Genomic DNA, 23,249 nt, shown 5'->3' on the forward strand with positions numbered 1-23,249 from the left:
GGAGTAAGCCTTTTTTGTATGAAAATATAATTACGGGGAAAGCTTCACCTGTGACCATTCTATCTATCAGACATCTTATTCCTTGTGTGTGCCCCCCTTGCCAGACTTATTTTGATTTGCCATTCCCTCCCCCCATTTATCTTTGCAACAACCCTGTGAAGTAAATTCGGGTTGCCAGGCTCAGGGCCCGAGACTGATCTGTAGAAGAGAAAGTCAGCCAAGTGTAGGTGTTCTTGCAGCACTGTAATGGGAAAAACCACAAGGTGGAATTCTCCCTTCCCCCTGCACAACTTGCCAGGCCCAGCCTCCAAGCAAGACTGCATCGGGTCCTTGATCAAATAGAGCATCCAGAGCTCATAAAAATGCTCCTTGGAAGCCATAGCTCAGCATCACTCAGCATCTTCACTCCGTCTCTCGGCACTTCACTTGTCTGCACTGGGTTCCATGACATGGCATCAGCCGGCAGGGCGAGCGGGCAGGCTAGCTGGCAACTTTGCATGTGGCGGGGCGGTGAGTGGCTCCTCACTCCAGGCGTTATACGTCTGGTGGCAGCTCCTTCAGGCCAAGGTAACAGTGCATGAAAACTCACCCAATATTTATTTATATTTTATTATATTTATTATTTGATTCATATCCCGCCCTTCGTCTCAGGAGAAGCCCAGGGTGGCAAACAAAAACACTAAAAACCCTTTAAGACTTTTAAGACAGACTTTAAAACAAAACATATTTAAAAACATTTTTAAAAATGCTTTGAAAAAAACTTTTTTAAAAGGTTTAAAAATGTATTAAAAAACTATTCCAACACAGAGGTAGTTCCCACTACCCTTAACAAACTACAGTTCCCATGATTCTGTGGTGGGATTCATGTGCTTCAAATGTATGTTGAATGATGTGGATCTACCCTAGGTATGTTGCGCATTCATTAGTGAATTGAAAAGAGCAATTTAAAAAGATAATTTTTAAACAGAGCCAATGCTAATCCATGTCATCAGTACTGAGCTACATGGTACCGAATGGCCTGAGCCGGTATAAGGCAGATTCCTTTGTTCCTAAAAGTGGAAAGAGACCCAAGGGCCACAGGGACTACAAACTTTATTTTTGTATTTTATTTACATTTATATACCATTTTATTGTAAAAAATCTCAAAGCACTTTACAGAAGGAATTGAAACAATGAAATTATTGGCAGAAACAGTTAAAGACAAGTATTTAAAATTCAAAATAATAAAACCAACAATGAGTTAAAAACAGATAAAAAACACAATATCTTCTACATGCCTGGGTAGACTTGCCTAAACAAATATGTTTTTAGCAGGTGCTGAAAAGAGTACAATGACGGTGTCTGCCTAATATCAATAGGAAGGGAGTTCCAAAGGGTAGTTGCTGCCACACTAAAGTACAAGAGTAGAACAAGTACTATGTGGAACCCATAACATGGAAAGCACATATTGAACTTGGCCTGGTAGCAAATTGGCAATCGGTGCAGAGGTATTATGTGCTGATAGGGTCTCACTCGTGTCAGCAATCGTGCCACAGAATTCTGCACTAACTGCAGCCCCCAGGTCAGGTAGGGGCAGGTCATTCCAACCCTGCTTGGATATGGATATCTTTGCGGAGGATCCCTAGTCAAGCTTTACCAACAGCACAATCCAAACCAAACCAGACTAAGCCTGTGGGAAATGGCTCACCTAATGAACTTAAGAATCATATCTGCCCTTTCTGCAGGTGAGCGACACTGATGGCTTCCAGGTGGGGAGCTAATTGTGGAACCAGTGCTGCTCATTTATAAATAAATAATTTATAAATATATTTCTACACCACAATTTCATTAAAAACATCAAAGCGATTTACAAAAAGTAAAAACAAGTAGGGTCAACTTGCAAAATGCAAGTTTTTACAGCATCTATTTATGATTATTTTATTAGTTGCTTTTCTCACAAAGGTGAACTCAAAGTGACTTACAGAAACACTTGACACTGTTAGTATCAGAATGCCATCCCATAATATATTTTTTTAATGGAAAATGCAAGTGGAGGGAGAGGAGCAATTGAGGGGAGGCTGCATTCTATCAAGCTCCACCCACAGGAACAGACAGCAAGCAGTGGAATAGCAACAAATATCCATGACTCAAAAAACCAGGAAAGTGTGGAAGATAACGTGCCACACACCCCTACACAGAGAAAATTCCGATCTGGATGACCCATTTGCCATGTAAGCCCCTCCCCATCTGGAATCCCCCCCAAAGTCCTCCTGAGGGCAGGCCTGTTGGATTGGGACCTGGAACACCAGGGTTGAAATCCCCACTCACTGGGTGACGGTGGGCACCTGTCACTGTCTCTCTCAGCCTAACCTACCTCATAGGGTTGTTGTGAGGATAATATCAGGAGGGGGACACCATCTTGAGGTCTTTGGGGGAAAGGTGGGATATAAGTGTAATAAGCAAACCAACTCCCCACCCTCCCCTTCCCCCTCAGCAGCCTGTGTGCTCATTCTGACTCATCATCGCAGACTCATTACCTTCTTCATCTCCTGCTGAAAAACAACAAGCAGGTAAAAATCTTACATATTCTTTTCTGAAGTTGTTGAAGCAACCACCTCGTAGATCTGGGGTGCCAATACAGATGTGCAAATGATGAAGAGAGCTCGTTTATCTGAACAAAGAGAAGCAAGATGGAGGAAGGGACAACACACCAGGGCTGGCCTGTTTGTTTAGATTTCAACCTTTAAAATGAGGAAACATGGAAAAGTAGGGAAAAGTCTTTTCATGCTCCTCTGATACATGAGTTTATATCCTGGGCAGGTATTCCCTCCTGCCCTCAAATAAATCTTTTTCTCGCCCAAGAACATTCCTGAGTTTAGTCTTGGAAGTTCAGTTACGCTGACCTAGAAGACCCAAATAATCCTCATCATTCTGGCTGCTATGCTAGGTGGTGGGAGGACATGACTGAAGTGTGTAAAATCATGCATAATGCAGAAGAAGTGGGTAGAGGGAAGTTTTCTTCTCCCTCTCATAATACTGGAGTCATCCAAGGAAGCTGAACCTTGGGAGATTCAGGAGAGACAATCGGAAGGACTTCTGCACACACAGCTCAACTCTGGAATTCATTCACACAAGAAGCAGGGATGGCTACCAACTTGGAGGGCTGTAATAGGTTAGATGGATTCACGGAGGGCACAGCTACTGCCTCCGAGTCCCAGTTGCTGGGAATCGCAGGTAGGGAGAGCACTGCTGTTGCTCGCAGGTCCTGCTTGCTGGCATCCCCTTGGGGCGTCTGGTCAGACACTGCGAGAACAGAAGGCTGCCCTAGATGGGCCCCCTTTGGCCTGGCCCAGCAGCCGGGCTCTTGCTATGTTCTTATGCGTACAAGGAGCCTGCAGGACCTGAGGACTCTTTTCTTTTAAAGGAAGGAGGGAGAATGCACCGTGGAAACCTTTTCTTCCCATCCTAACCACTCTGAGTCAAGCAAACTCTTTGCTTCCTACTCAGGGACTTGGGGCAAAGCTGCCTGGTCTGTAGTGCAGGCCAAAGTAGGGCTCTCCAGGATCAAGCACCAGGCGCACAGCGAGGCCTCTCCTGTACCTGTGGCTACGGAACGGATGAGGACTGCATTGAGCTTGAGGACAGGGCTGAATGTCTGCTTGGTGTCCGAGGAACCCAGCACCATCTTGCTATGGCACTTCAGAACCAGCTTTTCATCCTGCCGTTGCAGAAGCACCAGGAGATCTTCAAGTAGCAGCATGTGCAGATCTGAGAGACAGAGGGTTGCAGTTGTTTACCTGCTTCACAGATCCTGAGAAGGACATCAGGAGTGCCCAGCAGCTGAATCAACTAAAGGCCCACTTAGTCATGGGTACCAAGGAAGATGCCCGGTACCAAGTCAGACCCTTGGGGTCCATGTAACTCAGAACTGCCCAGAATGTCAAACAGGGAGTTTTCCCCCAGCCCTCCTGGAGATGCCATTGGGGATTGACCCTGGGAACCTCTGCATGTCAGGCAGATGCTTTACCCGCAGAGCTACACCCGACCTTCCAGAGAGGGGCTATCTTGGACGTCTTTCAATCTGTGGCCTGTTTTAACCTTTTTTGAATACTGCTGGAAGTTCTGATGTTTCAACAGCTGGTTCACTATTTATTTTTAGGGATTTTGTTTCAAAATTACTTTGTTCTGTACATCTTTTTGTAAGCTGAACAGACAAGTCCCTTGGGCCCACCTAGCTCAAGCTTGCTCTGTCTACATTGACTGGCAGCAGCTCCGCAGGGTTTCAGACTTCCTACCACTTCAGAGCCTTCCTACCACTAAGCCATGACGCCTCCCTGCTTTGACTACCATTTTGACAGAAATGTGGGATGCAAGTAACAAAGTCAACTAGAGAGGAAGAACACACACACAAACTTTCCCCCTCTGAGAGACCTGTACTGTGCCGTGTATGCTGGGGTGGGGAGTGGCAGCCACGTACCCACAGTCTTATTTTTGCTGATGTGCCAACTCAGGGGCCCCTCGTGGATCATGCACCGGCTTCGGAGGTCAAGGTTCTGGGCAGCAGAGAAAGGCAGTATTTTGAGGAAGGGAAGAGCAGTACAAAGGCAGGAACTCAGGCCCAGGACAAAGGAGAGGCCATACCTTGAACTACGCTGCCAGCGGGTTTATTTATTTATTTTATTTATTTCATTTCATTTATAAACCGCCCATAGCAAGTAGCTCTCTGGGCGGTGAACAAAATAGGATTAAAATACAATATTACAATAAAATCAATAACAAATAGCAGCAAGTTAAACTAAAAACATTGAATATGAAACATTGAACATTAAAATGCCTGGGAGTATAGCCAGGTCTTAACCTGGCATCTAAAAGAAAGTACCGTAGGCGCCAGGCGTATCTCCTCAGGTAGGCTGTTCCACAGTTCGGTTGCTGGTACGCTCCAGAGAGGTGGCATCCAGGCGCTGCTGGTTTTCCGCCAGCTTTACCGCCTCGTTCACGTATCGGAGGATCTCACGACACTGGTCCCAGGCCCAACACAGCTTCTTGTGCTCCAAAGTCTCCCCTAAGCAAAACCGCAGAGTGAGGGGAGCTGCTGGCAAAGTTTATTTTTATTTACAAGCATCTTGCAAGCTGCTTTTGAAACACGGGTGTGGCACCAAAGCAGATCCCAACACAAAATAGAAAGGAAAATTTCTTTTAAAAAATTGGCATCTGAAAGACAGATGAGCAGCAACAGCAGCAATATGTAATCCAAAATAATTCTTATTTGTTAATACAGATGTCGGTTTCTGAATGACACAAACAAAGGCCCACAGTGTGCTAATACCGGGGGGGGGGAAGAGATAGATGTGTGGGTGTATACATATAAATATTTGTGTGCTGACTTTGTATAGTAAGCCATGCTCAAAAGTGGCTCACAACAGCAGAAAGTTTACATAATTCACTAACAGATGATGATGATTTTCATTAGTTAGTCGCCTCACACCAACAGTCTCTAGGTGAATTACGACTCATAGAACAGATTTTAAAACACACAGTATTAAAAACCCAAGCAAAAAGAGCTAAAAACACTTATCAAGGGCCAAAGGCCTGAGAGAAAAGGAAGGTCTTTGTCTGGCACTTGAAGATGGATAGAGAAAGCGCTGGGCGTGCCTCCCTGGGGAGAGCATTCCACATCCGGGGGTGGAGGGGAGGCACCACCAAACATGACTCTTAAATAATAGAGACAGAGCTCTTCTGGGACACACACATACATGTAATAAATCTAAATCTAATTAATAACAACAACAACATAACAGACCATCGGTGTGCTTGATGATGTTCTCCAGCAGCAGAGGGTACTTTGTCAGAGATTATGAGATCTTTCATCTGAAGACGCTGGCACTGAGGGTTGCTCTCAGCTTCCTAGGAAGGGCAGAGGGGGGGGGAGAGAGAGGGGGAGAGGGAGGGGGAGGAGAGAGAGATGTCTCTCTGAGATATAGAGGCCAGAGTGGATCAGCCGCCTCTAGGATCAGAGTGTCGTACCACTTTATTAATTTGTTAGATTTATATCCCACCCTTCCTCCCAGTAGGAGCCCTTTAACAGTCATGGCTTCCCTCAAAGAATCCTGGGAACTGTAGTTTGTGAAGGGTGCTGAGCGTCGTTAGGAGACCCCTATTCCCCTCACGGAGCCACACAAAGAGTGGTTTAACAATCAATCCCTCTTCCCAGGGACCTCTGGTAACTAGCTCTGTACAGGGGAGTAGGGATCTCTTAACTCTCAGCACTTTTCACAAACTACAGTTCCCGATTTTTGGGGGGAAGTCATGACTGTTTAAAGTGCTACAATAGTGCTTTCAATGCCTGGTACAAAGGGGGCCTTAACCACCATGCATCCACCTAACAAACAGTCAAACCAAAACATTTATCTGCCACGGGTTCTTTGGAAAGCTCCCTTACTTCACGTTCGAAGACGTTCAGAGAATCGAGTGTGAGATGAACAGATTGCTTCGTCAGAGCAAAAACTATTATTCTTTCTGCAAGGTCACTCTCTTCCAACCTGTACAACGTGCAAAGTTCCACCACTACAAGAGACAGAAGTTCTTAAATCAGTGGAAGAAATGGGGTTCACCAATTTCCCAAGGACCTTATTACCAGAAGTGTAGTGGCAAATTCAGAAGTGCAGGGTCCCTTCATGATAGTTATGCCATACTCCCTCACTCGCTTGCTTGTTTTCCGTAATCATCTCCACACTCCTCAGTCCTTCTCACACATGGCTTCTTCCACAACAACAGATGTAAGGGGAGTCTGTTAGCTGCTGAGAAGAATCTTCTCAGTGGCTGACTCACCTCCTTTCACTTTGAGGGCTCTAATAAGCAGGAAAGGACAAGGAAGCATGTTAGAAGATTCTTCTCAGTGGCTAACATACTTTCCTTTCATGTTGATTGGCTCATAGGACACTGGAGACATAGGGACCTTGCTCCCAAAAAAGCAAGGGGTCTAAGACCCCCCCCGAGACCCCAGACAACTACAGTCCTGCTTATTACAGTGATAGCCTTACCCTCTCCTAACCCACCTCAGAGATGGAAAATGGAACATTTCCACTGTCACGTTTTTCTGCAGAAAAATTTCCAGTTTTAGAAATTGTCTTAAAAATAAACAGACATAATGGACACAATCCCAAAATGGTCAGCTGGAATGGATACAGTACTAGACAAATCTAAAATTTAAAAAATCATTTTTTAACAAAAGAAAAATCTTAAACACTTTAAGCTAACATGTCTTAAAATATTACAACAAAAATAACATTAATGGCTATCAGCTAAATGGCACCTGCATCTTCAGACGATCTACCTCGGAATACCAGATCACAAGGACAAAGAGGGAAAGGTTGTCCCTGCCCTCTTCATGTACTTTTCAGACGAATCTGGATGGCCTTTTGATCATACTGGACTACACGGCCCCTTGGGCAGCTCCTGTGTTCTTATAAACCAGGAATAGGGAACCTGCAGCCCTCCAAATGCTGCTGTACTCCAGATCCCATCAGCCCCAGCCAGTGTGGCCAACAGTCTAGGATAATGGGAGCTGTAGTCCACCAACATCTAGAGGGCCATAATTCCCCATTTTGGATACAAACTCACTACAGAAAGTCTAACATGTTGGCTCAGTGGAGCTTCCATATACAGGAGCAGGATATCCCTCAATACCAGATTCCAAAAACAACAAGGGAAACCTACCACCTCTCTCCTACCCTGTTTGAGAGCTTCCAGGGGTATCTGGCTGTTCCCCAATTAATCCCCCCCCCCAGACCACTTGAAAATTGCTGATGGTCTTGATGGACCACTTAAATGATTTTTCTATCTGTTGTAGCCATTGTCATAATGCTGTGCCAGGTGAGCAATATCCAGTTATATTTTTATTGCTTCTTTTACTTCTTAGATATTGTATTTTATTTGCATTCCGTCTTAATTATATTTCAGAGTTCAGTCTGTAATGCAATAAAAAAGCAACATAAATACAATTAAAAATCAATATGAGTACTGAACACAACCAGATGTGTTATGCTATGGTTGATTGCGATGCCTGCAACTAGACAGACTATCTGTGTGACCCAAGAAGGCGGCCCTTCTGTTCTTACACAGCGTGGGGAGGGGGCAGTTGCGAGAGACCAGCAGAGTCTCCACGTTCAGGGGCAGTCTACCTTAGAACATTAGCTGCTGGGGGACAAATGGCCGTCTCCTCCAGGCTCTCCTTGGGGGAATTCTAGCTGGCCGTGGTTGAAAACAGGATAGTGGGCTAGATAGGACTTTTGGTACCGTTTCAGTAAAATCCATTTTTTAAAAAAAAAAATACTCCCGCCATCTCCAAAAGCCCTCCCCTCTTCCGCAGAATTGCTTCTCCCACCTCCTCTCCAGGCCCCCCAAATTCCCCACTGCTCCCTCACAGAGGCACCTGCCCACAAACAGCCCCCCCTCTCAATCTTCCCACCCGTTTATCGCCTCCGCTATTGCTCAGCCGCTCATGTTTCTCGGCTACAGTGCCCCCGTCTTCGCCCTCTGCCACGTGCAGGTCGAAGACCCTGAGCTTGCCCAGTACGGCCTTCACAGCCAGCGGCACCATTGCCGACCTCCTTTCCGCCACTTCTCTGTGGAGACGAAGAAAAGGAAAGGGCGCAGCGACTCGGTTACTTACGGCGCCGCTTTCTGCACTGCCTCTTTCGCCCCGCCCACAAAAGGATAAAAGCGAGCTACCACTCCAGCTTGTGACTACACGCCGAAACGAAGTGTGACTGGCAATGGGGCGTGGATGACAATTGATGGGTGAGAAATATAGAGGATTTTTTTTTTATTTGAAGTTCCTAGAGCGGTCCAATAATGCCGGGTTCCCCTTTGACGCTTTGTGGGGTGAAAAAGGGTCAGCTGCTCAGAGGAGCAGGAAGTCTTCAGGCTACAGGAATGCGAAAATCCATTATTATTATTATTCCCACCTAGTTTTGATTAGGCTTTGTGTATCTCGAAAACAGGCCGACAGAAAGTGTTTCTGGCCTTTGTAACTCTAATCCTTATTTTATTATTATTCCTTGTGGAAAATGTATTTTTTTTTAAAAAAAAGTTATTTTCTTAAAGAAAAACACTTAAAGAAAAGTGCTTCAAATAGAGTCCATCGCTATTATTTCCTCACTGAGTATTTTATGAGAAACGTTTTTCCTGCGAAACACCCATTTACTAACAAGCACAAATGTTAATGTAAGCACAAATGTTTGGGTTGCACATTGGGTTTTTTTTGTTTTGTTTTTTGCAGGATGCTCTCCAAAGAACAGAAAACTAGCAGAATGAAACTCTGAGACCGTCTGCTGGCATACAGAGAGTTAACATGCCTGGTAAGTGGGCGTGTTTATGCAAATATCATACCAATGGCTGTCAGAAGAAGCAGAGGGACAGTTGTGAAATTGACGAAATCGAGAAAACCCACCCTTTTTGAGATTAAACTGTCTGTCAAGAGGCTGATTACATGGACAGTAGAAAGAGGAACAGTGTTGGAGTCTGTTTTGTGGAATTAGAAATGGTATTGATTCTGATAGCGTGTTGAGTTCCTTGGAGCATGCATGTGCCCTTGTTCAGCTCAAAACCCATCAGAAAAGGTGTCCAGGGTGTGTTTTGTGCAGTCTAGTTAAGGTTTGTTGGCCTTTGGGTTGTGGTCAAGTGTAGGATCTGTTCTTCTCAGTGTAATGTCTGATATGTTCTTTACACACTTGGAAGAAGCAGATTACTTACATCCTTTCCAATCGTGCTTCAGGACTGGACACGGAACTGAAACAGCCTTGGTTGCTCTGGTAGATGATACGAGGAGGGTGTTGGATAGGGGATAGGGGAGAATACATATTCCTCGTTCACCTGAAACAGCCTTGGTTGCTTTGGTAGATGATATGAGGAGGGTGTTGGATAGGGGAGAATACATATCCCTCGTCCTCCTGGATCTCTCAGTGGCTTTTGACCATGGTAATCGCCTGGAGAAATTGGGAATAGGGGGCACATCAATGGGTAGCATTGGGGGATGAGGTTTCAGACCCTTGGCCTCTCAACTGTGGAGTGCCACAGGGTTCTATCCTCTCCCCCATGCTATTCAACATCTATATGAAACGGCTGGGAGCCATCATCAGGAGTTTTGGGCTGCAGTGTCACCAATAGCTGTGAATACCTTGTCTAAATGCCTGGAGTCCATAAGTGGATGGATGGGAGAGAACAGACTGAAGCTAAACCCCGATAAGACCGAGGTGGTGCTCGTGGGTGATAAGAGAAGGTTGAGAGATTTAACCTTGGTGCTCAATGGGGTAAGATTACCCCTGAAGGACCAGGTCTGCAGCCTAGGGGTCATTCTTGACTCCCAGCTGTCCATGGAGGCTCAGGTCTCGGCAGTGAGCCGGGCAGCTTGGTATCAACTACATCTGATACAGAGGCTGCGACCCTACCTTCCTGTACATCTGCTCCCACAAGTGATACATGCCCTGGTCTCCTCTCGTTTAGACTACTGTAATGCGCTCTACATGGGGTTACCCTTGAAAACAGTCCGGAAATTGCAGCTGGTACAAAATGCGGCGGCACGCTTGATAAAGCAGAGCCGTCGCCGGGATCATATCACGCCAGTGTTGGTAGATCTACACTGGTTACCAGTTGTCTACCCGGCCCAATTCAAGGTGTTGGTATTGACCTTTAAAACCCTATATGGTTTCGGCCCAGTTTATCTGAAGGAACGCCTTCAGTATCACCAATTATGCCACCAAACAACATCAGCCTCACAAGACCTTCTCTCGGTCCCACCAGTGAAAACAGCTAGGCTGGTGCGGACCAGAGAGAGGGCATTTTCGATTGTGGCCCCCACCCTCTGGAACTCGCTTCCTTTTGACCTTCGACATGCCTCCTCCCTGATGGGTTTTCGCCGAGCCTTAAAGACCTGGCTATTCAGGCAGGCCTATGGGATTTCTGGGGTGGATTAGTTTTATGGTGTACTAATTGAAAGATGGTTTAGATAAATTGATGTTGTTGTTGTGATCTGTTGATTTGTATATTGTTTTTATATTGTATTTTGAACTGCTGTATGTCGCCCAGAGTGTCCGTTGACTCGGACAGATGGGCGATTAACGAATAAAATTTTATTTTATTTTATTATTTTATTATATTTGAGAACTACATATTAAATGGATATTTAGAACTGGGAGATGGTTCCTGTATTGACCTGATATTACAGTACTTCCAGGAATGATCCCAGATCAGACACCATCCAGCGGTATGTTGTGGACAGCTATGTTGAACACATTGGAGACCTGAGTCACCTGAGAATCTGTATGGTTCAGACACTCCCAGAGTAGAGAGGAACCAATACTTATCACAATTTGAAAACTACATTTTTTGGTAATGCAGCCTAAAATAGCATTTTCCCTTTTGCAACCACATCACACTGTTGGCTCATATTCAGCTTGTGATCAACAACAATCCTAAGATTCTTTTCTCATGTAATATTGCTGGGACAAGTATGCTCCATTTTTATATGTAGTTTTTGGCCAATGTATGCATTTCTGCAAGCAATTTCTCCTAATATAATTCATTTCATTTTTAAAAAGTCCTCATGAAAATTCTTCAGCATTTTTAGTGTGAATTTTTCCTATCAAACATATTTTATAGAGTTTTTACCGATGTACACATTTCTGCAAACAATCTGCACGCTTATTCCACTGCAACATTGTCTTTATATTATTGGGGCTTCCAGACCGCCAGTAAGTTCCTAGTAAAGCCTTCCTCTTTCCATGTATTGACTGACTAGAGTGGGATTTAGCTGAAGTACTGGGGGCCGCTCTCGGATAATTGGTTGGTTGCCTGCTTTTTGGATGGGGTTGTACTCCCTCTGAAAGAGCAGGTCCGTAGTCTGGGGGTGCTTCTGGATCCATCTTTGTCACTAGAGGCCCAGGTGACCTCAGTGGCTAGAAGTGCCTTTTACCGGCTTCTGCTGATAAGACAGCTGCAACCATATCTGGGCCAAGATAGCTTGATTACTGTTGTCCATGCAATGGTAACCTCCAGGCTGCATTACTGTAACGTGCTCAATGTGGGGGCTACCCGTGAGTTTGGTCCGGAAGCCGCAGCTGGTGCAAAATGCAGTGGTGAGACTGCTCCCTGGGGCAGGGTATCGTCAACATGTCAGCCCTCTGCTGAAAGAATTGCACTGGCTGCCCATTTCCTGCCAGGCTAAGTTCAAAGTTCTAGAATTAAGTTCTAGTTTTGGATTTGCTACCAGGCCAAGTTCAAGATGTGCTTTCCATGTTATGGGTTCCACATAGTACTTGTTCTACTCTTGTAAAAAATCAGTCCTTTAGCAGCTACCCTTTGGAACTCCCTGCCTATTGACATTAGGCAGACACTGTCATTGTACTCTTTTCAGCACCTGCTAAAAACGTTTTTGTTTAGGCAAGTCTACCCAGGCTATTGCGTTTTTTATCTGTTTTTAACTCATTGTTGGTTTTATTGTTTTGAATTTTAAATACCTGTCTTTAACTGTTTCTGCCAATAATTTCATTGTTTTAATTCCTTCTGTAAACTGCTTTGAGATTTTTTACAATAAAACGGTATATAAATGTAAATAAAATACAGAAATAAAGTTTGGAGTCCCTGTGGCCCTTGGGTCTCTTTCCACTTTTAGCAACAAAGGAATCTGCCTTATACCAGCTCAGGCCATTCGGTACCATGTAGCTCAGTACTGATGACATGGATTAGCATTGGCTCTGTTTAAAAATTATCTTTTTAAATTGCTCTTTTCAATTCACTAATGAATGCGCAACATACCTAGGGCCCAGCCTCCAAGAGGTCTTCTGTAGCTTTAAAAGTTGTGCACGGGCAAGGGAGAATTCCACCTTGTGGTTTTTCCCATTACAGTGTGGAGAAAACCTGCACTGGGCTGAATGTTCTCCTCTTAAAGATACAGAGTCATTCTCAGGCCCTGAGCCTGACAACCTTATATAGGATATAATTAGGCAAGATAAGGTCTGGTTGCAGCTGTACCAATTTGTGGGCGAGAGGGGGGAGAGAAAAAATATGACCCTTTATAGTACAAAGATGCATCAATCTGGTTAAGGCAAGTAAAATGTGATGCATGTAATACAAGGACTGACCTGCAATCCAGTACTTGTCTACTCAGAAGTAAGTCCCATTGGGTTTAATGGGACTTACTCCCAGGCGAGTATATATTGTGTACACACTTACCTGGGAGTAAGTCCCATTGAACCCAATAAAGCTTACTTCTGAGTAGACATGTATTGCATTGCAGCCTTAGTTTCCTTTTTCCCCATTTTAATTCTGCCTTCTGTATCTTCACAACAGCCCTGCGAGGTAGGTTAGGTTGAGAGTTAGGGACTGGTCCAAGGCGATAAATAAGCAAAAACAATGATGAGTAAAAATTTAAAATGTGAAAATGCTCCTGCTGAGTATTTTTGTCAGTCTTTGTGTGTGGGTTTCATGTCTACTGTCTCATAACTTCCTTTTGCCTGAAAATGTCGTATTTCATACTGTTACAGATGTGTTTTTTTTTAAAAAAATGCCCAAATTCTGTGATTGTTGGTTTTTTTACTTGAGTTCTTTGCATGGTTTAGGGGTGGCTTGTTGAAAGAGGAAAATAGCTAGTCACTCTCTCTCTCTGTCTAACGTACCCCACAGGACTGGCGCGAGGTAGCCCTAAGATTCTTGGAGAAAGAGTGGGATCTATAGAAATAAATAGGGGCCTAGGAATAGGGCCCGCTGTTAATTGGAGGCCCTAGGGCAATCTGCCATTCTCAAAATGGCTATTAGCCGCAGTGGCTATGTTTTCCTTCTGCTGTTGGAGGCAGAATGCCCTGAATACCAGTTGCTGCGAATCACAAGTGCGGATAGTTTCTGTTGCACTTGTGGGCTTCCCATTGGGGCATCTGGTTGGCTACTGTGAGAACAGGAAGCTGGACTAGATGGGCCACTGGCCTGATCCAGCAGGCTCTTATGTTCAACAGAGGAAGGAGAACATAGTCATTGTGGCTAGTGGCCATAAGGGATGGGTGAAGAATTCTGAATGAATGAAGTCTTTATTGTTCAAAGCCATAGGCTACCACAATTAAACAGATATAAAAGGAAGATACAAAATACATATTAAAAAACAGATCATATTACAATAAAACACAGTTCAACAACATAGAGTGGAAAAGCAGCGGTACAGTTCAAATAAAAGTTTCCTCTCGTGAGAGGGAGATTCCCTGACCCACCCCATGTCTTACTGTGTAGATACTGCGGTCAGACTAGCGCAGGGGCACCTCCGCTCATCCCACATGGTGTTTTAGGTAACTTACTCTTACTTTGGTGAAAATTCGATTCAGTTTAGATTTAAAGCCAAATTTTTCAAGTCTGGATTTAACGCCAAATTTAGCTTCCTGGGAAAGGGTAGAGCAGCAGCCCTTTGCATTGGTTTTTTAGTGCAGGACTGAAAGGAGAGTGTGAAGGTTCTTGGCCTGTTCTCCTTGGTTGCAACAAGGATTCATGGCACTTATTGGCCCTGTTAAAAACAAGCAATGGGGCAAAATTCTCAGTTAATATACAGTACATAATAACAAACCTTCCATTTGTATGTAATCTACGGCATTCTCGGAACCAATTAAAGTTTTGTCCATGCTGCCTTAATTGGGGGCATTTCAAGCCAGCACACACAGGACAGTCTGAAGAACATAAGATGATCCTGGCTGCTGGACCAGGCCAATGGACCATCTAGTCCAGCATCCTGTTCTCAGAGTGGCCAACCAGATGTCCCCATGGGAAGCCCACAAGCAGGACCTGAGTGCAAGAGCAGTCTCCCCTCCTGTGGCTACCTGCAACTGGTTTTCAGAAGCACACTGCCTCTGACTATGGTGGCACAGCACAGCTATCATGGCTAGTAGCTATTGATAGCCTTTTCCTCCATGTGTAATTCTCTTTTAAAGCCCTCCAAGTTGGTGGCCATCGCTGCCTCTTGTGGGAGTGAGTTCCATAGCTGTACTGTGTGCCGCATGAAGAAGTACTTTCTTTTGTCTGTCCTGAATCTCCCAACATTCATTGGATGCCCACGAGTTCTAGTGTTATGAGAGAGGGAGAAACACTTTCCTCTCTCCACTTTCTCCATGCCAAGCTATGCTTCTGGAAAATACTCAAGACCAGTTTGTTCGGCCAGCAGAATCAAGTGGTAAAGTTATCCCTTGACTGTACCACTTTGAGCTGCAAAAGAAGGGGTGCACATTTGAACGTTCCCTTGTGGGGGAGGGGAGGGGAAGAAAAAAAATCTCCCTGCAGTTTGAAACCTAGCATGTCAAGGAGATAGTGACTGGCCCTTTCCTTTTGGATTGTCCCTGTGAATGGACTTGGATTTGGTTTCATCTGAAGCAGGACTGTAACGTTGCGTGGTGGTTTTTGAGACTGAAGGCAGGTTTTCATCTCTGTTGGGCTACAACTGGACACCATTTTGAATCAAGATGGCAGACTGAACCTTTCAAAACAGCACCGATTTTTTTGGTTTCTTTGAATTCCCAAGCAACGGCAAGTATGAAACTTCTGGTAATAATATAATATAATGAAAGAAACTGCCCAAGGAATTAAATGAGAGCTGGGAAAAGGGGTAATTGGAGAGTTGGCTTCTCTCCAGGTTTTTTATTTAACTCTTTTTATCTTCTAGCTTTGCTGAAAACCAAGAAAGAAGAATCTCCCAGTTCCTGGCCACCTCTTGAAATCTATTCTGCCTCTGGGGTCCGCTTGGCTAGCATTCCAGTAAGTAGGACACTTACGTTATCAGTGATGTGCAGCCATCAGTAAACACTACACTTTGCAGAGTAACAGCAGCAAAAAGGGGGAGGGAGGGGGAGGACAGTTCTCTGCCCCAAAGCGGTTACAATTCCAGCAGTGAGGGCAACAGAGGGAGATGAGAATGACTGGGAATGCAAGCGTTACGAGGGATGAATAGGAGCAAATGCAGTTGCATGCACTTGGGTTTTGTTCCAGCCGGGGAATGAGGACTTTGGGAGTAAGCCATAGGCTTCCTGAGTTTGAGGAGAGATAGCCCTGTGCAGTGATTCTGGGAGGGAATTTCCAGCCTAGGGTCAGCAAGGGAAAATGGGATTGTGGCTGGCTGGGATTTGTACTTGGCAAAGCTCTCTGAGTTTGAACCCTGTGCTGTTGAAGCAGAAAGTGCAGTGTGGAAAATAAAAGTGCCTGTCACTGCTTGGTTCTCCTCCTCCCACAGTGGAAGAACTGCTCGGTTGTGCATCTTGGCTGGACGACCAGCGAGGACCTCCTCTGCATCCAGGAGGATGGCTCAGTCCTCATCTACAGCCTTTTCTGTGAGTTCAAGCGGCGCTTCAGCATGGGAAATGTAAGTGGCCTCAGAGAGAAGGGATTACAGCCAACTCACTGTCTTTGCCTTTGGACATCAGATGGAAGCAGGGCTGGGTGATGGGGAACTGGGGCCTGGCTTGGAACACTGCAGGCTTCTAGTCCTCATGGCTGCTAAGAGTAAATTTGCAGGAAATGTCTGCTGAAGGTTCCAAACCCAAAGTGACCGGGGGAGGGGTGTCTTTGGGTTGGGACTTATGGGTTGGGTTGGTTTGCTCTGCAGGTTCATTGTCAGTGAGCCATTAGTGTTCCTTCAGCAACTAAAGGCTAAACATAGGGATGGAAATGAAATGTATTTTTTGCAAGAGCTCAGCTGATAGAAAGAATTGAGGTTACATTATGTTGTAAGTGACCCGGAATAGCTGGACAGAAAAAGTTTTATCAAGTTTGGTAGAAACTTTTTTTTAAAATGCCTTTCTACCAAACTTAGTGAAGCTTTTTTTTCTCTTCAGCTGTTCAGGGTCTATTACATTATTATTGTTATTGTTGTTATTACTACATTAATATCCGACTTTTCCTCCAAGAAGGTCATTGTGGTGTGCACACTTCACCCTATCTCAATTTTATCCTCACAACAACCCTGTGAGGTAGATTACTGAGGGACAGCGACTGGCCCAAAGTCACCCAGTGAGCTTCATAGCTGAGTAAGGATTTGAACTTTGATCCCCAGGTCCTAATCCAGCGTCCTAACCACTACACCACACTTCCTCACTTCTTTCTCTCAGCCCACCTCTTGCAAAAATACATTTCATTTCCCCCGTTTATAATCATAGCATAATATAGTACAAATATGAATTACATACATTTGTACGTAAAAACAGGTTATTAGTTCTTTTGGCAATAGAGATCATACAGATTTTTTTACTTTGTTTCATAAAGCATAAAAAAGGATTACTTCAGATTTTATCACTAAATAATATTTACATTTGTTCCTCTGTTTTTATAATGATCAGTAAAATGTACCAGACTTTCCCCAACTTTTTTTCTAGCATTATTTCCCATCCTTCTTCAAATCATAAAATTACAGGAAAACAATACTGAATATTTGGATGAATCACCTGGCTTCGCAGAAATCAAAAGCCTGACTAATTTTCTCTAAATTTATCTGCTCTTCATTTTCCTCCTTCATTCTGATAAGAAAAAAATGCATTTCAAAATAGAGGGTTGCATCTAATTATATGCACAGTTGTTTTAAGTCAAAAATTGACCCTCCCCATCTGTAAAATGGGAGTGGCAGTGTGTGCTGCCTCACAGAGTTGTCGTGAGGGCAAACCCTTTACAGTTGACAACTCTTTTATTTATAAATCAATACAAAATCTTCTGTTTCTGTCTTAATATCAGGACATTTTATTGAATGTTAATGTTTGCATTTTTTTATGTTGTTTTTACATATACCACTTAGAGATTTTTTTTATTATTATATTAAGAGTTCTAAAAATGAGTGGCAGAGCAATCCCAAACCCCTTTGTGGTGGCCTGGGTATGTGTGGATTGGGCTGAGGTGGCCCTCCAGTCACCCTGCTGGCCTCTGGCAGCCGCAGCCTTGCTGAGTGACCCCAGCATCACATGCTGATGAGGCTCCCCCTTCCGCTTGCTGAGAGGGCAGAAGTGATGCCAGCAAGATCCTTGCCGGCAGCAGCCAGCAGAAGGACCTGGAATGAGGCTTTCCAAGGGTCAGGGGCAGCTGGCCTGTGATCCTGAGCCATCCCTCCTGCCGTTCCATGAGAGCATCGGGCCTAATCGCTCTGCCAGCTTCAGGTCATTAAGGTAATCCAGTCTTTTAAAAAAATTATTGCAATTTTCTTGCAAAATTATTTTTGTACATATGTAATCCAGCCTTGAGGTTACCGTTGCATGGACAACAGTGGTCAAGCTATTCCGAGCTGGAAACTGCCGTAGCTGTTTTACTAGCCGAAGCTGGTAAAAGGCACTCCTAGCCACTGAGGTCCCCTGCCATTCCTAGCCATTCTTCTTCTGTCATCATGGTGGCTGTTACCTGATGTCTCTCTCCTCCCCCTGCCCCCAGGAAGTGCTTCAGAACCACTTCTTCTTAGAGAGAAACGTTAATTATCTCCCTGGCCTATCCAGCTGTCCTCTCCCTGCCAGATTTTATCAACCATGAAGGTCCAAGGTCCAAGGCCAAAGTGGTTGCACAAACCCAACCAAGTACCTTGTTCATGTATGAAGGCCGCAGCAACTGCAACTCAATGAACAATATTGGACAGGAAAGCACTCCAGTCACCCCATTTACATTTATATAACGTTTTAGTGTAAGAAATCTCAAAGCAGTTTACAGAAGGAATTATAACAATGAAATTATTGGCAGAAACAGGTAAAAACAGGTATTTAAAATTCAAAATAATAAAACCAACAATGAGTTAAAAATAGATAAAAAAACACAATAGCTTCTACAAGCCTGGGTAGACTTGCCTAAACAAAAATGTTTTTAGCAGGTGCTGAAAAGAGTACAATGACGGTGTCTGCCTAATGTCAATAGGCAGGGAGTTCCAAAGGGTAGCTGCTGCCACACTAAAGGACTGATTTTTTACAAGAGTAGAACAAGTACTATGTGGAACCCATAACATGGAAAGCACATCTTGAACTTGGCCTGGTAGCAAATCCAAAACTAGAACTTAATTCTAGAACTTTGAACTTAGCCTGGCAGGAAATGGGCAGCCAGTGCAATTCTTTCAGCAGAGGGCTGACATGTTGACGATACCCTGCCCCAGGGAGCAGTCTCACCACTGCATTTTGCACCAGCTGCGGCTTCCGGACCAACCTCACGGGTAGCCCCACATTGAGCACATTACAGTAATGCAGCCTGGAGGTTACCATTGCATGGACAACAGTAATCAAGCTATCTTGGCCCAGAAACTGCTGCAGCTGTCTTACCAAACTGAGATAAGTGGAAATGGACAGTTTCATCTATCCCTAACAGTGAGGGAAGAGGAAGATGTATAAGGTTTTTAAAGAGATTTTGGATCAGCCCTACAAACTTTTCTGGAAAACTTTTTTTGAGATCCTCCTGAACTGTCAGAGAACTTCTGTCCTCTCTGAAGCACATTCTGTGAAATCCCCTCCCCCAATTTTGCCATCCACAAATAACATGGGAAGTCACTTTCACAAAATAGACAGACTACTAAGAACTTTTTTCTGGGGTAGGGGGTATGGATGTGCAGTTTGTGCAGTAAGCTGCAACTCTGGAAGACATGGATGGGGCCTCTTTGGAGTAATCTTTCAAAAAGGTCTCTTCCTGCTCCACTGTCCTAGCCAAACTTCTCAAAGGGGACACTTCTCCTGGCTTACTGATGGCCTCAAACCTCTCATTAGGTTCTCTTTCGTAGCCCACTGACCTCTTTGGACAAACCTCTCAAAACAGTATCTTTTTCTGACACATTTGAGGAGGGGACTTCTCACACGGGAGGGAGGGGGAATTCAGATAAATGTGGAGATGCAAAATAGCTCCCACAAATTATACTCCAAATGAAGGCTTTCTGGAATTTGTATTGATCCAGTTTTTGTTTTTGGAAGACTTTAAGAGGTGGGTGTGTTTCAACCTTATATCCCTATAGATCTGTAATTCCATCATCACCACTTTATTGTCTTTGGAAATATGATATTCTCTGTAATAGGGACTGGGCTCCCACTGGGAGGAAGGGCAGGGTATAAATGAATGAATGAATGAATGGTAAACATGAGAGAGGGGCAATAGATGTAGCTACAGACTATCCATCTGACCAGATGAGGCAATGCCCAGTCACCTGGGGCCTAAACATCAGGTGCTCTCTGGGCTTGCTTGCTAGGTAGCACACTTCCAAGGGAGAAATGTACAGTTACCACAATAAAACACGGAACCTTCAAAGAGCAGAACTTTGTGTTCTCCTGTGCGGTTGCCATAGAAACTTTGAAAAGCAACAGCTGGACCAGCCACAGGAGTATCAGCTACAGGTAGAAGGGCTGGGCTTCGGAGTGTTCATTTCATGTCATTGGCAATTATTACATCACCAGTGATGTTTCTTCTGTGAGGTGCTATCCTTCCCTGGCCCATTAGTCAGGACCATTGGGCATGGGGGAGGAAGGAGCAGGCAGGTTTGAAAGGATTATCTGCTCAGGAAAAAGAGATTGTTGCAGAAAGAGTATGGATTTCTCTTTTCAGGGAATGGATGGATTTTCTTCTCCTGATCGAGTAGCCTTCTGACCATCAACCAGGGGGATGTCATTTGCTTCCATGCCTGCTGGCTCCCTTAAACCGCACACTGGGATGGGGATCTCTTCTTTTATTTCCTGGCCCACTGCCTTCCTTTACCTTAGCTCTGTTGTATGTGTGTGTGTGGTGTGTTTTTTTTATGCCCTGGCCCGGTGCCTCCTTCACTGCAACTCTGGGGGTGGTGTTATATTTGGTATCTCCTCTTCCTTCGAGGCCTGCTGGCCATGTTCAGCCCAACCCTAAGAGTCATCCCTTCTCTTACTTCTTGGCCAATGGGCCTCCTTTACCCTTACCCTCGGAGAGGTCTCTTCTCTTAATTCTTGGGCTCCTTCTATCTGATCTCCTGGCGGTTCTCTTCTCATACTTCCTTGCCCACTGGCCTCCTTTACCGCCACCCTCGGGGAAGGCTCTTCTCTTGCTTCCTGGCCACTGGCCTCCTTTACCCCCACCCTTGGGGACGGCTCTTCTCTTACCTTCTGACCCACTGGTCTTCTTTACCCTAACCTTGGGGAGGTCTCTTCTCTTACTTCCTGGCCTGCTGGCCTCCTTTACCCCAATCCTCCTTAGAGGTCTATTCTTTTGATGCATGCTGGCTGCTCTCCTCTTCCCTTGGTCTCTTAATTTCAACTCCACTGGCCTCCTTTCCTGACTCCCTGAGGTCTGTTCTCTTAGGGGATGGCATGACTCTTACGGTTGGGCCAGCAGGCCTCTAAGGAAGAGGAGACACCACCCCCAGAGTTGCAGTGAACGAGGCACCGGGCCAGCGCATCAAACCACACACACACATACAACAGAGTTTCGGTGAAAGAAGGCAGTGGGCCAGGAAATAAAAGAAGATATCCCTATCCCAGTGTGCGGTTAAACGAATGGCATGGAAGCAATGACCTCCCCGAGTATGGGGTCAAAGTGGAGAAAGAAATGAGGTGCCAGGAGTCATATCTTGAGAAAAGTGCCATGGGTGCCAGCATAAAATGGTTTCCTTGGGCAGCAACAAAAGAAGTGACGGTACTCTGCACTGGTAAGTAGCATTTCAAAAAAAGCACTGTAGGAATGACAATATATTAATCCCACATATCTCCTTCCTGGCCTACTTCACCCCCACCTTCGGGTAAGTCTCTTCTCTTGCTTCCAGGCCCACTTGCCTCCTTTCACCCATACCTTTGTGTCTCTTCCCTTACCTTGAGGCCCAATGGCCTCCTTTACCCCTGCTGTGGGCTCTCTTCTCTTCTTCTGGTCTCCTCCTCCCCTGTCCTGGGGTTGCTTATCTTGCTTCCAGGCACTCTGGCCTCCTTCATTCTGCCCTGTGGTCTCTTCCTGTACTTGCTATCTCTGTTCCATAGAATAAGGCCTCACACCAATGTCCTCTAGAATAGATTCCAAAGAACAGCCATGGATTCTGCAGCAGTGAAGACATCTCTGTCAGAGTCTGGGAATTCCATTGATATTGTGAGAAAGTCCATTTGAAGCTTGTTTGCTGAATTACCTTTGGAATCTCACCTTCCCTGAAACAAACCAAAGGTGATCCTGCATTGCGTGGCATCGGAAACCTGTGATATCATCATCGCACATGCCAATAAACAATTTGTATTCACCAGTCATCTTTCAAGTTCATCACTGGTACAGGGGACTTTGATTCCAACACACAGCCAAAGATTTCCACAGCAGGCATTTAATGCTGGAGAAAGATTGGTTGAAGACAGAGCTCTTCATCCTACACCAGACGACAGAATTGTACAAATGTAGGGATGTTTCCATGCTCCTATACCTTCTTTTGGAGAACAATCTGGAGCCAGCATTGGAGCAAACGTTACTCAGAATCCTCATGACTATACCTATGACAACAGCAGAAGCAGAGTGAATGTCCTCAGCTCTGAAGAGGATGAAGACATTCCCGAGGAACACTGTTTCAGATGACAGCCTTGGTAATGCTGAGTTGAGAAATGATTGAGCAAACTTTGTATACAATATGACATTATGAGAAATCTTCTAAAGAATTGGAGGATAGGGGTGGTGGAGGCCACAAACCAATAAGTAAATAGCCAAATGCGACAGCATGGAAAACTTCTGAACCAATGCTCCAAATAATGGAAAACTTGGAGGAAAGGGGTGGCTGTAAGGGGAGGTGGAGGCCACACACAGTTTCTCCCAGCAGAGAAGCAGCTGTGACAGCAGGGACCCCTTCTGAACCAAGGCAAGACTCTTTAAGTAACCTTGAAAAGAAATGCTAAACAATTGTACTATTGCACTACTTAAGTGTCTACTGTTGCTTGAGAAGGGAGGAGGAGGATAGAGAGAGAACCAGAAGAGGTAGAAGCTACACACACTTTCTCCTCAAATATCTCCTCAAAAAATGTTAATAAAAATAACCAGGATTAAATTAACATTAAAAGGAAATAAATGTATTGATAAATACTTTTTGACTCCTTTGCCTTTTTCATTACAGTAGGGCCCCGCTTATACGGCAGGTTCTGTTCCGGATCCCCGCCGTAAAGCGGAAATCGCCGTAAGGTGGAACCTCATTGACTTTAATGGGGCGTGTCGCGCAAAAATGACGTGAAAATGCTGCAAAAGCAGCAAAAACAGCTTTTAAAGAGAGGAGGAAAGCTGCCGCATTAGCGGAATGCCGGGAAACGGGGCCCTAGAGTAAGCAAATTTACCCTACT

The 23,249-nt window shown here is 44.8% G+C and overlaps 1 protein-coding gene, 1 long non-coding RNA gene and 1 pseudogene across 5 annotated transcripts; 2 read left to right on the top strand and 1 right to left on the bottom strand.

Annotated features, from left to right (window-relative positions):
- Positions 1-4,766: 4,766 nt before the first annotated feature.
- LOC133366530 (uncharacterized) lies at positions 4,767-8,604 on the bottom strand. The gene is made up of 4 exons (XR_009758432.1): positions 8,447-8,604; positions 6,419-6,543; positions 5,780-5,883; positions 4,767-5,041 (listed from the first exon to the last, which is right to left on the bottom strand). It is a non-coding gene; the product is annotated as an uncharacterized LOC133366530 (long non-coding RNA).
- Positions 8,605-8,727: 123 nt separating this feature from the next.
- On the top strand, positions 8,728-21,361 carry LOC133366531 (vacuolar protein sorting-associated protein 16 homolog). Of its 4 annotated transcripts, none has more exons than XM_061589741.1 (5): positions 8,728-8,778; positions 9,260-9,338; positions 15,668-15,759; positions 16,232-16,360; positions 17,370-21,361. In XM_061589741.1, exons 2-5 carry the CDS (start codon positions 9,332-9,334, stop codon positions 17,397-17,399), a joined length of 258 nt encoding a protein of 85 aa, XP_061445725.1. In that variant the 5' UTR covers positions 8,728-8,778; positions 9,260-9,331; the 3' UTR covers positions 17,400-21,361. The 4 variants fall into 4 exon arrangements, with proteins under 4 accessions (XP_061445725.1, XP_061445724.1, XP_061445726.1 ...); XM_061589740.1 differs by having other exon boundaries at positions 17,808-21,361; XM_061589742.1 differs by having other exon boundaries at positions 18,833-21,361.
- Positions 9,635-9,739, top strand: LOC133368123 (U2 spliceosomal RNA; annotated as a pseudogene).
- Positions 21,362-23,249: the final 1,888 nt, after the last annotated feature.

This window comes from Rhineura floridana, chromosome 11 (genome assembly GCF_030035675.1).
Source record: "Rhineura floridana isolate rRhiFlo1 chromosome 11, rRhiFlo1.hap2, whole genome shotgun sequence".
Classification (NCBI taxonomy): domain Eukaryota; kingdom Metazoa; phylum Chordata; class Lepidosauria; order Squamata; family Rhineuridae; genus Rhineura; species Rhineura floridana.

What these genes read in the sequence shown, in the direction of transcription:
- LOC133366531 (XM_061589739.1), top strand. An exon ending in TCCGCTTGGCTAGCATTCCA is followed by an intron (nt 15,760 to 16,231) that starts GTAAGTAGGACA and finishes CTCCTCCCACAG; the next exon opens with TGGAAGAACTGCTCGGTTGT.